Source organism: Nomascus leucogenys, chromosome 3, assembly GCF_006542625.1.
Source record: "Nomascus leucogenys isolate Asia chromosome 3, Asia_NLE_v1, whole genome shotgun sequence".
In the NCBI taxonomy this organism is placed as follows: Eukaryota; Metazoa; Chordata; class Mammalia; order Primates; family Hylobatidae; genus Nomascus; species Nomascus leucogenys.
This window is the reverse complement of record NC_044383.1, coordinates 118,896,655-118,911,856: the sequence shown is the minus strand read 5'-3', so window position 1 is coordinate 118,911,856 and position 15,202 is coordinate 118,896,655. Positions and strand designations below refer to the sequence as shown.

Here is a 15,202-nt window from a genome sequence, read left to right as displayed (position 1 = left end):
TTCTTTCCAAGACCTTGCTCATGTCATTGTAGGTCTAGCTTGGGCATCATCCATGCTGCTTAACAAGCACACTTTTCCTCTATGTGTTTGAATTGCAATGAGACATTAGGGGTACACAGTAGCTCATTTGATGTGAGATGTGCTTCTTCTATAACAGATCCCCCCTGGGTCCACTTACTTTTTAAGCTACTTCATATAATCAAATGACTAGGGACTGTATTATTCTGGGATTTGAGAAAGGAACCAAGTATCCTTAGCATTAAAAAATAAAATGTTGAATTCTAAAAGTTTGATGTCATTGAAATTTGTTCTTAGATATTTTTGAAAAAATATTATTACTGACACAGTGAAGTCCATTACCAGGTGTGGTAGTTAACTATACTGGAGAATTAATATGTGTTGATAAAAGGCAAAAATGACCAACTCCGACCCATAATGACTTTGAGGCACTAGATTTAAAATAGCACAGAAACTTAAGTTTCAATATGCTTTCTAATATCAACCAAGTTGCTAATATGGTCATTTCGAATGCTTTCTGAACATTTACCTATCATAGAATGTAAAGATTAAAATTAATTTTTCTTATAATTTTACACTACCCCTTGAAATCACTGAAGACAGTTTGGGGTACTTCACAGGTAAACTTGGGAACTGTTATTTTAGTGCCTGGTCCAAGATTTAGAGAGTATTATAATATTGCCTTTAGCCAGTGAGTATCCATAAGGTACCCAATGTCAGGCCTCTGAGCCCAAGCTAAGCCATCATAACCCCTGTGACCTGCACGTATACATCCAGATGACCTGGAGCAACTGAAGAACCACAAAAGATGACATTCCACCATTGCGATTTGTTCCTGCCCCACCCCAACTGATCAATCGACCTTGTGACATTCCTCCCCTGGACAATGAGTCTCATGATCTTCCCCACCCTGTGCCTTGTGTCCCTCGCCCCTGCCTGCAAGAGATAACCACCTTTAACTGTAATTTTCCATTACCTACCCAACGCCTATAAAACTGCCCCACGCCTATCTCACTTTGCTGACTCCATTTTCGGACTCAGTCTGCCTGCACCCAGGTAATTAAACAGCTTTATTGCTCACACAAAGCCTGTTTGGTGGTCTCTTTACACGGACGCGTGTGACACCCATAAGAAAAATGTTTTATGATTATACCGACACAGTCCATTTAGATCATCAACAACCTGTATTTTTGAGCTGTTTTTCTGTGCTTTTAAGAAGTTGTATCTAAACAACGAAAAAAAAATCTATAACTAATCTCTGGGAAATCCAAGTTGTTTGTGTTTATCTTTTTTTTTTTTTTTTTTTTGAGATGGAGCCTTGCTCTGTTGCCCAGGCTGGAGTGCAATGGCACGATCTCGGCTCACTGCAACCTCCTCCTCCCAGGTTCAAGCAATTCTCCTGCCTCAGCCTCCCGAGTAGCTGGGACCACAGGTGCGTGCCACCATGCCAGGCTAATTTTTTTGCATTTTTAGTAGAAATGAGGTTTCACCGTGTTAGCCAGGATGGTCTCAATCTGCTGACCTCATGATCTGCCCACCTCGGCTTCCCAAAGTGCTGGGATTACAGGCGTGAGCCACCGCGCCCGGGCCGTTTGTGTATATCTTATAATAAATCTTTTTTGTTGTTGTTTCTCAAGAAAATGTAGTTTATTTTAAAAAGATGAGGAAGACAGGAGGTTTCCTCAAAGATAAATATAATCGACCCATTTGTGGCATGGGAGGTAGTATAGGCCCTACTTGTTTCTGGCTGATGATGGACTATATCAGAACTTTTTTTTGCTTTTGAGACAGAGTCTCGCTGTGTCACCCAGGCTGGAATATAGTGGCATGATCTCGGCTCACCGTAGCCTCTGCCTCCTGAGTTCAAGCGATTCTCCTGCCTCAGCCTCCTGAGTAGCTGGGATTACAGCCATGCGCCACCACGCCAGGCTGATTTTTGTATTTTTTAGTAGAGATGGGGTTTCATCATGTTGGCCAGCCTTGTCTCAAACTCCTGACCTGAAGTGATCCACCTGCCTCAACCTCCCTAAATGCTAGGATTACAGGTGTGAGCCACCACATCCGGTTTTACATCAGACCTTGACTCTCTCAGGGCTATTGGTGGTGCCTCACCACTGCCGCTCCCTTTTCAGGTGGAAGTGATGTGGCCCATCCCATTACCCAGCTCCAACCTAAGAAATCTTTAGAAATTTATTTTCCTCTTTTTCTGAATCAGAAACCCTATGGTTGGAATCCAAGAATCTCTTTTAGCAAGTTCTCCAGGTAAATTTTATGCACATTGAAGTTTGCAAAACATTAATTTACATATAAAAATGCTCTGAGTTATGGAAGCAAAATATGTTTAATGCAAAGGCTACAAAAAATCTACTCTTCTGACTTCTGGTTAGGTTGTCCTCCCATAGAGAGAAAAAGTAACGCATTTTCAAAGGTAAGATGAAAATTAGGAAAATGCAGAATATTATTAGTAGACTCATGGTAATAACAAGAGCTAAAGAAATGGTAGAAGGAAAAGAGGGATGTTTACTTAAAAATGACTTAATTATGTAAGTTTAATATAGGATTTCTTTTACAGTTCAATTTACCAGCTGGATATGTGGGACTAGTATTCCTGGGTCTGGCACTGTCCTATGCCATCTCTTCACCACTATTTGGTCTCCTAAGTGATAAAATGCCAGTACGTACACTTAATTTATATTTGAGTCACTTTTGTATGTTTAGAGCAGTGGTTTTCCAACTGTTCCTTTGAAACTCTAGGAGTCCACTGGTTAAACTTGATATATTCAATTGGACTGATGGAGAGGTTTCAGTGTCTTCTATCATCCTAAGGGTCAGCTATCGCACTAACCAATTCACTTTAAATTGCTTCACCTGGGAAAAGAGAAAGAGTCTTATGCTTAAAAAAAAACAAATTGGATTAGACTTTCCTTTTCTAATTTCTTCCCCCAACTTTGTCATCCAGACTGGAGTGCAGTGGTGCGATCATAGCTCACTGCAGCCTTGAACTCTTGGGCTCAAGTGATCCTCCTGCATCAGCCTCCTTAGGTAGCTGGGATTATAGGCATGTGCCACCACATCCGGCTCCTAGATTAAACTCTTATGGAAAAAGCTCGCTTGATGTAAAAAAATGGATTGATCTTAATAAATAGGGCAAAGTCCTAGAGGCTACTATGGACTTGATCAAATTGAGAGATTCTTCTTTAGGAGGAGGTAATTTAGATTTTCTGTGTGAGTGAAAGAATTGACCACATAAATATGCACTGATTATCCCATAGCCTTTCTGATAAAAAAACAAAACAAAACAAAAAAATCCTTTTGTTCTCTTTCAACCAGGTTTAAACCATTCAGTCCAGATGATCAGAGTACAGAATTAGTACTGTTAGTCAAATCTTAAACTTCTGTGGTTTTAGGGCTTGTATTTTGCATTTCCCTTTATTTCATTTGCATATTTATTCATCAAGAACAGAATTACTTGTAGATTACTTAGTAACCCAGATGTCAAAAAGCAAGTATCGTAAACAGTGTTTGGAGCTTGGTTTTCAGACATAATCTTACATAGCTGAGCAGATATGGTACCTCTCTAATTTTTGTCCTGATTCAAGTAGTTTATAAGGAATAATTTTACTGGATACAATCTTAGTCCATTCAGGATACTATAACAAAATATCATAAACTGAGAGGCTTTATAAACAATAGAAATTTATTTCTCACAGTTGTGGAGACTGACGTGTCCAAGATTAAGGCACTGGCAGATTTGATGTCTGATGAGGGCCTGTTGTCTGACGCACAGATTGTCGTCTTCCACTGTAACCTCACCATGATGGAATGGGCAAGGGAGCTCTTTGGGGCCTCTTGTATAAGGATACTAATTCTATTCTTGAAGGCTGCACCTTCATTACCTAATCTCCCAAAGGCTCACCTCCAGATACCATCACATTGGGTGTTAAGATTTAACATATAAATTTTGGGGGGACATAAGCATTCCGTCTCTAGCAGGTAATTTTTTAATTATGTGATTTTTCTAGGTATTGTAACTATTAATACTTGGGGGGGGGGTTTGTGGTCACTGTTTTTTTTTTTTTTTGAGACACAGTCTTGCTCTGTTGCCCAGGATGGAGTACAGTGGTGTGATCTTGGCTCACTGCAACCTCCGCCTCCCAGGTTCAAGCAATTCTCCTGCCTCAGCCTCCTGAGTAGCTGGGATTACAGATGTCCACCATGCTGCCTGGCTAATTTTTGTATTTTTTTTAGTAGAGACTGGGTTTCACCATGTTGGCTAGGCTGGTCGCAAACTTGTGAGCTCAAGCGATCTTCCCGCCTAGGCCTCTCAAAGTTTTGGCATTATAGATGTGAGCCACCGCGCCTGGCCGGTCATTGCTTTTTATAATGTTTTTTCATTGTTATATTTGTAACAGTTCATCACTTGCAAAATCTGATCTGCAATACACTTCCCTGCTAAGAAATCTTTGTCCTTTATTCACTTTCTGTCTTGTTATATATCGTCATTGCTTGCGAGTTTATCATCTCCTTACTTTCTTTTAAATGTAAAGTTTTGTTTTCTTCATTGTATTTGGGTTTTTGAATATCATGATTTGTGTTTTTTACTACTGTTTTACGTTGTTTGATTATGGAGAGTCTTTGCCTCTAAGAATCATTTTGACTCTCTTTCTCCTTTACCAGCCTCTAAGGAAATGGCTTCTGGTGTTTGGTAACTTAATTACAGCCGGGTGCTACATGCTCTTAGGGCCTGTCCCAATCTTGCATATTAAAAGGTAATTTTTTTCTTCTTCTGTATGTTTGGCCAAACAACATTAGGAATTATTTAAAAAAATTTTGTTTTAACACTGGTATAGTTTAGTATTTTGAACATTAATATTTTAATAATTAACTTTAGGACTCTATTGAATTGTTAGGCTGACGATATTTTACCCTACTAGAAGCTAGTGGTGGGACAAGCAGAAAAAAATGCATAAAATCTGTCTCAAATGACAAAAATGCATATTCTCCTTCTGTATTTCAATTGTGCGTACTTGTTTATACTTTATTTTTAAAATAGAATTTGTTGCTACTTACCTTTAGTTGATAGTTCTTAGAATATGTTTTTGGTTTTTTCCATTCTTTTTCCTTGAAGCAGGGACAAAATCTGTTTTTCTTTCTGTAACATCCTTAGCATGTAGTAGCTGCTTGTTAAGGTTTGCTTCAGGTAATTTAGTTGCTAAAATAAACTGAACTTCTTAGACCTTTTCAGGTACTTCTGGGATAAAACATAGTAACATGGAAAGGAAGGGGTTTCAGAGTCCTTCAGACTTGAGCTTACATTTTGGCTTTGCCATGTACTAGTAAGCAAACCACTTAACTTCCAAGAGCCTCAGTTTTCTCATCTACAAAAAGGAGCTGATAATAGTACTTACATTACAAGGATCAAATCTGGTAACATATATTAAGTAACTGGCACAGTCTCCTCACATGGAACAAATGTGTTTCCTGACTCTTCTTTTACCTCTTTCCTTCCATGCCATTTTTAAATTAATTGAAGTTCAAAGCCAAGTGATTCAAAGAACAGTATTAATACTGACATTTTCACCAATTTTGAAGAGATTTTGTCTGGTGAGAAGAAGCCAGGTTGGCTCCAGACATGTGATATATGTAACCAAAGGACCAAAGAGATGGAGATATCAGGATGAATTCCCCCCCGCCCTTCCCATCCCCAAAACTGTAAGGAGCTAAAGGGCACTCTAACTGAATGAAATGGGTTAGATGGGAATGGGAATGAGACTAGGCACATAATCGGTGAAATAACTTATCAGGGATCCTCACTTCCTTAGCATTAAGCTTTGTGTTTCTTAAAACGCTAATGTTTTTCTTTTTGTATTTGTTTTCTCCAAAACCCTTTTGCAGTCAGCTCTGGCTGCTGGTGCTGATATTAGTTGTAAATGGCATCTCTGCTGGAATGAGTATAATTCCAACTTTCCCGGAAATTCTCAGTTGTGCACAGTAAGTTACTTCCATTGCTTGAAGAGCTGTATTGTGAATAAGTAGTAAGTATCACAGGCTTTCTTGGATTTCTCAATTTTGCAGCATGTTGCATATTTTTGCCCCAATGTTAAATCTTCATGATTTTGTAGCATATGATATTATGATATAAATAGTAATAATATACTAATAGAAATGATAATAGTACAATAATAGCTAAAATGGGTTGTGGACAGATGTCTGGCTTGGTTTATACCTCAGTATGTATGTAATTTTGAAAAGCTAAAGCAAAATAGATAGGTCTCAGCATTGTTCCTCTTTCATGGAGGAGGTCCAGGAGAGAGCCTAGAGTGACCAGCATCTGTCACCTGATCATCATTCTTTTGTTTAAAAGGCACGATGATGAAGAACGCTAAGTACTATGGCCGTGCTGGGTCAGTTCAATAGTTCTCATGGGAATAAGGAGCTATCTCTGTTTTTTAAAAGTTGCCTTTGTTCTTTTTCCGTCTTCATCTGGTTTTAAGAATTTCTTAATTATATATTTTTATAAGTACGTAATGCAAATGAGCCATGCTTCTTAATATCATATAGATATATAGAAAAATTATTTCTAGAAAACCATGGAGTAAATGTAACTACGAAAATTCTTTTAAATAAGATTTGCTTTTTATCTTAGAAGTGGAGTGTTCTTGCTGTTGGTTTTTTCCAGATTATCCTTGGTTTATCTTAATTGATCAATCATACAATTTTTTCTTTCATACAGGTTTTCCTTTTAATAATGGATACACTCATGTCTCTTTTTGCAGTGAAAATGGGTTTGAAGAGGGATTAAGTACATTGGGACTTGTATCAGGTCTTTTTAGTGCAATGTGGTCAATTGGGTGAGTAGTCATTTAATTTCTTTCTTTTTTCTTTTGAGATGGAGTTTCACTCTCATCACCCAGGCTGGAGTGCAATGGTGCAATCTTCGCTCACTGCAAGCTCCGCCTCCCGGGTCCAAGAGATTCTTCTGTCTCAGCCTTCTGAGTAGCTGAGATTGCAGGTGCCCACCACCACATCTGGCTAATTTTTGTATTTTTATTAGAGACAGGGTTTCACCATGTTGGCCAGGCTGGTCTTGAACTCCTGACCTCAGGTGATCTGCCCGCCTCAGCCTCCCAAAGTGCTGGGATTACAGGCATGAGCCACTGTGCCCGGCCTCATTTAATTTCATTCATACTTGCAAGATGGAAAATATTAATACTATCCCTGCTTGATGTTGATGAAGAAATTGAAACACTGAAATATCAGATGAGTTTCTCAAAGACAAACTGTTCATCTAGGGGAAAGCGAGAGTTCTAATCCATACCCTCTCACTCAACAATCAATGCCTATACCAACAGTTTAATACTTAGTCAAAATTGTTTCCTATACTTTATCTTATTCGAGTGATATTTATAAGTTCCTTTAATAGAACCATGTCTCTGATTTTTACAATTTATTCATTTATTCATTTATTTTTTACCTTCTACCAGAAGGGTAACTATGCTAACAATGTAATATATTGTTTTGAATTGAGTTATATTAGTCACAAATACTGAGAATAGAATAATGTAAAGAATTTTTTAAACCTGTTTCATCTTTTTTATTTTTATATAAGCCATCAACTTTTCAGAAGCAGTAATAATTTCACAGTTGTTAAAAAATTTTGAATGTCATCATCAGGTAGAATTATTTTCTGTTACTGAATGCTGTGCCCAGGAATTAGCTTTTTCTTTAGTACTTATCTTCCAATTTAATGAAGACTTACAATTGAAGGATCATGTAGCTTTTCATGAAGTAATTATTTATTTTTTGCACTATTGAATACTTTTTCTTCTTTCTATTGTTAGTGCTTTTATAGGACCAACGCTAGGTGGGTTTCTGTATGAGAAAATCGGTTTTGAATGGGCAGCAGCTATACAAGGTCTATGGGCTCTGATAAGTGTGAGTAATCAGTCTTTTAATTGCAGTTTCCTTATATTTGTGGAAAAACTTGACTTGGAAAATTTACATTAATCAGTACCTTTCATTGTGTTTAAGGGATTAGCCATGGGCTTGTTTTATCTACTGGAGTATTCAAGGAGAAAAAGGTATGGTCAATTTTGGGGCTTCTCTCTTTAAAAGTTAGCCAGTGCAAGTGGAAAATAAATAACATTTTACATTTATTCTTCCAGTCAGTAGATTTCTAGGCACTCTGAGGCTCATCAGTTGGTAGATACTTTTTATTTTTTGAGATGGTGTCTTTCTCTGTCACCCAGACTGGCATGCAGTGGCACAATCTCAGCTCACTGCAACCTCTGCCCCCCGGGTTCAAGTGATTCTCCTGCCTCAGCCTCCCACGTAGCTGAGATTACAGGCGTGGGCCACCATGCCTGGTTAATTTTTGTATTTTTAGTAGAGACAGGGTTTCACCATGTTGGCCAGGCTGGTCTCGAACTCCTGACCTCAAGTGATCTGCCCGCCTCGGCCTCCCAAAATGCTAGGATTACAGGCGTGAGCCACCGCTCCTGGGAAGTAGATACTTTTTTTAAAAGATAGTTGGATGGAGATACAGATACTGTTTTTTTGTTTGTTTGTTTTTAAGATGAGAAATATTGAGATTCATCTCTTCTTTCCCTCAATGTAGGTCTAAATCTCAAAACATCCTCAGCACAGAGGAGGAACAAACTAGTCTCTTGCCTAATGAAACCTAGTCCGACGGATCCTGGATTGATACAAGGTTGAGAAATGAATGCTCCTGGCCTTAAACATCACTGTAGGAAGGGTTTTTAAAATTTTACGTGCAAAATTCCATGGACCCCGTGCCAGTGTCTTGGAAGTGTCAACGTGTTTTTGGATGATCCTGTATTGGGCTGTACTTACTGTGATACTGAAAAACAGTCCTGCTGAAGCAGCTATATTTGAAATATTAAGTATGAAAGGAATAATTAAAAACAAGCAAAACAAAACAAAACAAAACTTAGTTTTTAAGTGACCAAACTTGTCCTCGAAGATGTTGTTATTAACTCGAGTTAGTTCTCATTTCCTCTGTTTATTTTTTATTCTGAGTACACTGATTCTGTGAATGTACCTTTTTTATTAACAGGGAAAGAAATGAATTAATTTGATATGCTCTAAATACATAAAGGTGCTTCAAAATATATAGAAACATTACTATGAAATCAGTTTTTAAAAGATATACTTTTTCTTTGTCCTGAGGTTTTTCGGTCTTTGTTCAAAAGGAAGAATTCTTTCCTGCCATACAGAAACTCTTTAGCATTCCCTGGCCTTAAGCTTTTCTAAAAATTCTGTTTGTGTGAAAAGTACAAGAATAACAATACTTACAACTTCCATTTTTGTAACCTACGTTCACTTATGATCTGGATTTATAAACATTACTTGGTATAATGTTGTTCATTTCCTTTAATGTCTCTGTTTTTTGGTTCTACCATCTGTTTTGTTTTTGTTTTTATCCATATTTTTGGTAGATGTATTTTATCCCTAGAGCAGGTCAGCCTCCTTCCCCTAATGCGAATGCTTGTTTTGTTAGGGAAGGGCTTCCTCCAACTTCGTGTGAAATCGTGATGTTGAAGTGAATAAATGTCTGTCGTGTAAGTGTAACTCTCATGCTTCTTGGTCTATTTTCATGGTGTAGTAGCCACATTTACAGTAATTTTTTTTAAAGAAGAAATGGTTTTATCTATTCATTCAAAAATATCTTCTGAATGTCTTCTCTGAGCTGACACTGTGCCAGATGCTAGGGATTTGGGTGTGATCAAGATAAACACAATTTCTGCTTTTATGTAACTTATAGTGGTGGAAGAGACAGACAATAAGTAAATATCAGACTCTCCAATTATCTTACAGAAATGCTAAGAAGGAAAAAAAAAATATGGTGATGTGATAGAGTAGTTGGCTGGGGTTGTTTAGATGTGGGTGCCTAATTTGAAAAAGTCCATGGAAGTGCGACCTTTGAGTTGAGATCTAAAGGAGGAGAATGTAACCACCATTCATTCATTCTGACAGAGGACAGTCCATAGTATGTGCACAAGGGCTTGACATGGTCAAAGGTGAGGCTTGGTCTGCTGGCTGGAGTCAAGTAAACTGGAGGCGATGCCAGAATCTGATTCATATTTCAGAAAGTCCATTCTGTCTGCATGTGGACAGTGAGTGGGGATAGGGATGGTAATGGGAATGGACGGGGAATTTTGGAAGATTTGAGAGAGACAATAATGGTTTGGAACAGGGAGTTGGTGATGGAGAGAAAAGGCTCTATCTGGGAGTGGAACCAACAGAACTTGCTGATGTGGAGGGAGGAGAGGGGAATCTAGGAGGACTCCTAGGGTTTTGGCTTGAGGGTGTGGGTGGATGGTGGTGACTCTTAGTGAATTGGGGAAGAATAGGAGCAAAATGGATCCTGAAGTGGCAAAAGTTCAAGCCACCATGGGATGTCACTGCACACCACCAAAACCAAAAATATGGAAAAGGAGGACAATACCAAGGGTTGGAGAGGATGGCTTTGGAAGACTGCCTGGCATTGAGTGTCAAGACTGGATATACATCTGTCTCGTGATCTCTTCATTTCCCTGTCCCCTCGAAACTTTCACTCTTGAACCTCCAGAGGGTGATCCAATGTCTGAGGAGGACAAATGGCCTGCAGGTCCCCACCCCGGAGCAGTGCCAGGACAGAGTGTGACCCCGGCCCCCTGCACGCGTGTGGCGTGCAGATCTGGGCCTTGATTGCCTTAAGTCGCCCTGGCCCCCACCAGGACTTTTTTGACCTTGATGCCCACCCACGCAAGGACAGCCGCCCTTCCTCAGCCTGGTGGTCTTGGATGTGGCTGAGTGCCTGCAGTCCCTGCCACTGTCACTTGGGGCCACTATTAAAGCATGAGTCTGCAGCTTGCACCTTCCTACCCACTATCTGGGCCAGCCTATTCTGTTACCAGCACAGTTGACTGTTGAGAATTCAAAGTCAACGCAAGGATTCGAGGCTCTCTGGGGAGAGAACTTCCTTCGTTCTCATTCCCAACACACTGCTCTCAATACTTCCCTTGGATAGCAGTGTATTTAAAGATGTTATGTACAAAACCAAATTTACTCCTTTCTCATTTTGAAATTTTGCAAGTATTAAGATAAGTGGGCCGGGAGCAGTGGCTCACACCTGGAATCCCAGCACTTTGGGAGGCTGCGTGGATGGATCGCGAGGCCAAGAGATCGAGACCATCCTGGTGAAACCCCATCTCTACTAAAAATACAAAAGTTAGCTGGGCATGGTGGTGGGCGCCTATAGTCCCAGCTACTCGGAAGGCTGAGGCAGGAGAATTGCTTGAACCTGGGAGGAGGAGGTTGCAGTGAGCCGAAATCGCGCCACTGCACTCCAGCCTGGTGACAGAGCAAGACTCCGTCTCAAAAAAAAAAAAAAAAAGATAAGTGACAGAAAAGTTTAAAAAATATGAGAAAAGGCCGGGCGCGGTGGCTCACGCTTGTAATCCCAGCACTTTGGGAGGCCGAGGCCGGCGGATCACGAGGTCAGCAGATCAAGACCATGGTGAAACCCTGTCTCTAATAAAAATACAAAAAAAATTAGCCGGGCGTGGTGGCGGGCGCCTGTAGTCCCAGCTACTCGGAGAGGCTGAGGCAGGAGAATGGCGGGAACCCGGGAGGCGGAGCTTGCAGTGAGCCGAGATCGCGCCACTGCACTCCAGCCTGGGAGACAGAGCGAGACTCGGTCTCAAAAAAAAAAAAAAAAAAAAATATGAGAAAAGACAGAGGAAAGAACACTTTGAACAAGAAAACCAAAAGGTAGGTCAAAACTATCAAAGGAAATCTCCGTGTATGTGTTTATACTTTTATATATTTATAGTCTTCTAAACGTAACAAAGCTGAGTAGCTTAAAAGAAACTTTTTAATAATGAGAATATTCTATACAACTGAATATGGAATGTTAATAAAAGGAATCTTTTATGTTAAGATCATATTGCAACCTATACATTATGATACATAAATCAATCCAAAGGAAAACTAAAAAGAATACAAATCACAGATCATTTTTAAAAATTAAACTTTAAAAATTTTGAGATAATTGTTAATTCACACGCAGTTGTAAGAAATAATAGAAAAAGATGAGTATTCTTTCCCTGGTTTTCACCAATGGTAACATCTTGCAGAACTATAGTGCAATAGCACAACCAGGATACAGAACATTCCCATCGCCACATTCTTCGCGTTGCCTTTTTGTAGCTACACCCACTTCCCTCCCATCTTCACTTCTGGCAGCCACTAATCTAGTCTCCATTTCTATCATCTGGTCATTTCAAGAAACGTATAAATGAAGTCGTATTGTATGAAACTTTTTGGATTGGCTTTTTTCAGTCAGCATAATGCTCTTGAGTTCTATTGGCATTGTTGCATGTATCAATAGTTCAGTTCTTTAAATTGCTGAGTAGTATTCCACTGGGTGGCTATATGACACAATGGAATACTACTTTACTTGTTACAAATAAAGCTGCTACGAACATTCAGAAACAAGTTTTTTGTTTTTTTGCCAGGGGCGAGGGTAGAGGGTGGGATATGAAGCATAAGACTTCATTTCTCTGGAATAAATGCCCAGCAATACAACTGCTGGGTTGCGTGATAATTGCATGATTAGTTTGTTTTCAACTAACTCATTTATTTTAGATAAGAAACTTGATTTTGACAATAAATATTAAATATCATACATTAATGAAATATCTGGCCGGGTGTGGTGGCTCATGCCTATAATCCCAGCACTTTGGGAGAAGGAGGTGGGCGGATCACCTGAAGTCAGGAGTTCAGGACCAACCTGGCAAACATGGTGAAACTCTGTCTCCACAAAAAAATACAAAAACTAGCTGGGCATGGTAATGCCAGCTACTCAGGAGGCTGAGGCAGGAGAATTGCTTGAACCTGGGAGATGGAGATTCCAGTGAGCTGAGATCACACCACTACACTCCAGCCTGGGCGACAGAGCAAGACTCTGTCTCTAAAAAAAAAAAAAAAAAAAAGAAATATCCTATTTACTTATTTGTTTAATGATCAAGATTTAAATATGCCACAGATACCCTCTCTAACCTAGCTGGAAAAGACGTGGATAATAAATTCTTATATAGCCAATCAACTTTCATTAAGTGCAATTAATAATTGAGAAGTATCTCTACACATTCATATCAGAAGGAAATTATCCACAGGGTAGTCCCATGATACTCACCATTTCTTTGGTATCACTGTCACATGACCCTGTTTTATGAAACAAACCCACAGGAGGGGAGGCTCAGACACAACATATTTACATGGAGAAGCTAAAATGTTATTTAAAGTATTAATGAAGGAAACTAAAGTCTGCATAGCCAGTCTTCATTAAGAGCAGCTTGCAACTCCTAAATATTTGCACTAGTTTCTTTCAGAAAACCTACAGCTGGACTTCTAATCCCAGCTTACTTATAGTTGAGTATTACAAGGGACCATCTAGGAAAGCATGATGTCATAACAAATTTTGACTTGTAGTTCAGTGCAATTTTATCATCAGTACTAAAACAATTCAGAGTGTATCTCATGTTGACGATAGGTCAACAACAGCATGCCAGACACAAAAAGCAGCATATTACATCATTTGTTTTTGTCAGTCAAGACAAAAATTGAATACCAAATCAATCAAGTAACATTACTGCGTATTTCAAAAATAACAGCCATGAAATCAGTCGTTGCATAAATACAGGTAGGTTTTTTTTTCTTTTAAGAGAATTAAAGCCAGTGTAGATAAATCTTTCATCTGAGAATAGTACTAATACCTTTTCTTCTCCCTATATTTTCAGAACTTTTGGCTATGATTATTTCTTGTTATTTTCTTTTCTATCACCATATTTATCGGTTGGCTTTTTCTCTTTCATTTTGCTTATCTGATAAAAATGCGAATGGCTTGGTGGTTCTTGTCTTGGTTGTTAGTGAGCTGGGTCCAGCCTGTAGTTCTGACACATGATTTAGTGAGGGAGACAGGGATGTGAATTAGGAAGTAGGCAATCATCTCATGCAGTAAGACAGCTATGGCATTGGATTGTATGCTTGCTACTGCATCTTCTGGAAAAACAATATTATTGCAGTAAAGCAACATTATTAATTGGAAAGAACTGCATGGGAAAGGAGGATCTGCCCACAGCTTCTTCATTCATATAGCTGTGAGAATTAAGAATTTATCTTAATAATAAGTTTATTAAATTTATCTTTAACATCTTAAATTACCTTAATTTATCTTAAGATCTGCCCACAGCTTCTTCATTCATATAGCTGTAGGAATTTATCATAACACAGCACTGAAAACCTTGGTGAGATGATTCAGAGGAGTGAGAGTTTCCAATTGATATTGTGCATGAATTGATCTTTCCATATAAACAAACTTCATTCAGTATAACTATGGCATACGACTCACATTTCGGGGTGTTTAAAAAATGCAGACAAATGCCAGACATCCATTATTCTGTTTTTGCACGTAGTCACTGTTGTTAATGTTTTAGCCTACAAGAAACTGAAGAAACAGCTCATAATTTCTTCCCCTACTGGAGCCTCTAAATTCCTGTCCTGTCAGCCTTCCCCATAGGAAGGATAAGGAGGGTAAAGGAGGTGCTATGATCTTGCCCTGCCTCCATGCCTGGCTGCCACCCAGAGAGGGAAAGGAGTAGAGCCATGATTCACTTTTCAGAGAGCTGCCAAGCTGTTTTCTAGAGTGGCTGTACCATCCTACATTCCCAACAGCAATATGTGAGTAATCCAGTTACACAGCAGGTTGTTTAGCATGTTTTTTAAAAAATAGAATGATGTATGAAATAGGTAGAGTGAAAGCTTTTGATCAGAAAGAGAATCTATGGTACAAATGGACGGAATGCTATCAAGATTAGCAAGTAGAAACAGAATTTAAGTTCATCATTTTAGGAGAAACCATTCAGATCAGGTTGACCTGGAAGACAGAAAACTTGAAAGACTTTGTGGAGACAGGCAGAACAATGCAAAACTAAAGAAGTAGACGCACTGACATTCTTTTAACAAGACAGTAACCAAGGACAGGCGGTTGGTTATGTCACCAAGGCCTGGGTAAAAGATGCCTTGGGCATGGCCCTTGTAATAGGGCCTCCATCTTGCAGGAATGAAGCAATAGTAATAATAGCAAAACTTATTCAGCACATATCACCATTTTGCAGAT

The 15,202-nt window shown here is 39.1% G+C and overlaps 1 protein-coding gene across 1 annotated transcript in view; it reads left to right on the top strand.

Moving 5' to 3' along the window:
- The window catches only part of SLC18B1 (solute carrier family 18 member B1), a 28,551-nt gene extending 18,948 nt beyond the window's left edge, over window positions 1-9,603 (top strand). Inside the window, exons 8-14 of the mRNA XM_003255727.2 lie at window positions 2,591-2,692; window positions 4,696-4,787; window positions 5,914-6,009; window positions 6,795-6,869; window positions 7,860-7,953; window positions 8,050-8,099; window positions 8,636-9,603. Coding sequence (XP_003255775.1) covers window positions 2,591-2,692; window positions 4,696-4,787; window positions 5,914-6,009; window positions 6,795-6,869; window positions 7,860-7,953; window positions 8,050-8,099; window positions 8,636-8,702 — 576 coding nt within the window. The 3' untranslated portion in view covers window positions 8,703-9,603. The remainder of the gene's footprint in view (window positions 1-2,590; window positions 2,693-4,695; window positions 4,788-5,913; window positions 6,010-6,794; window positions 6,870-7,859; window positions 7,954-8,049; window positions 8,100-8,635) is intronic.
- The last annotated feature ends 5,599 nt before the right edge of the window (window positions 9,604-15,202 follow it).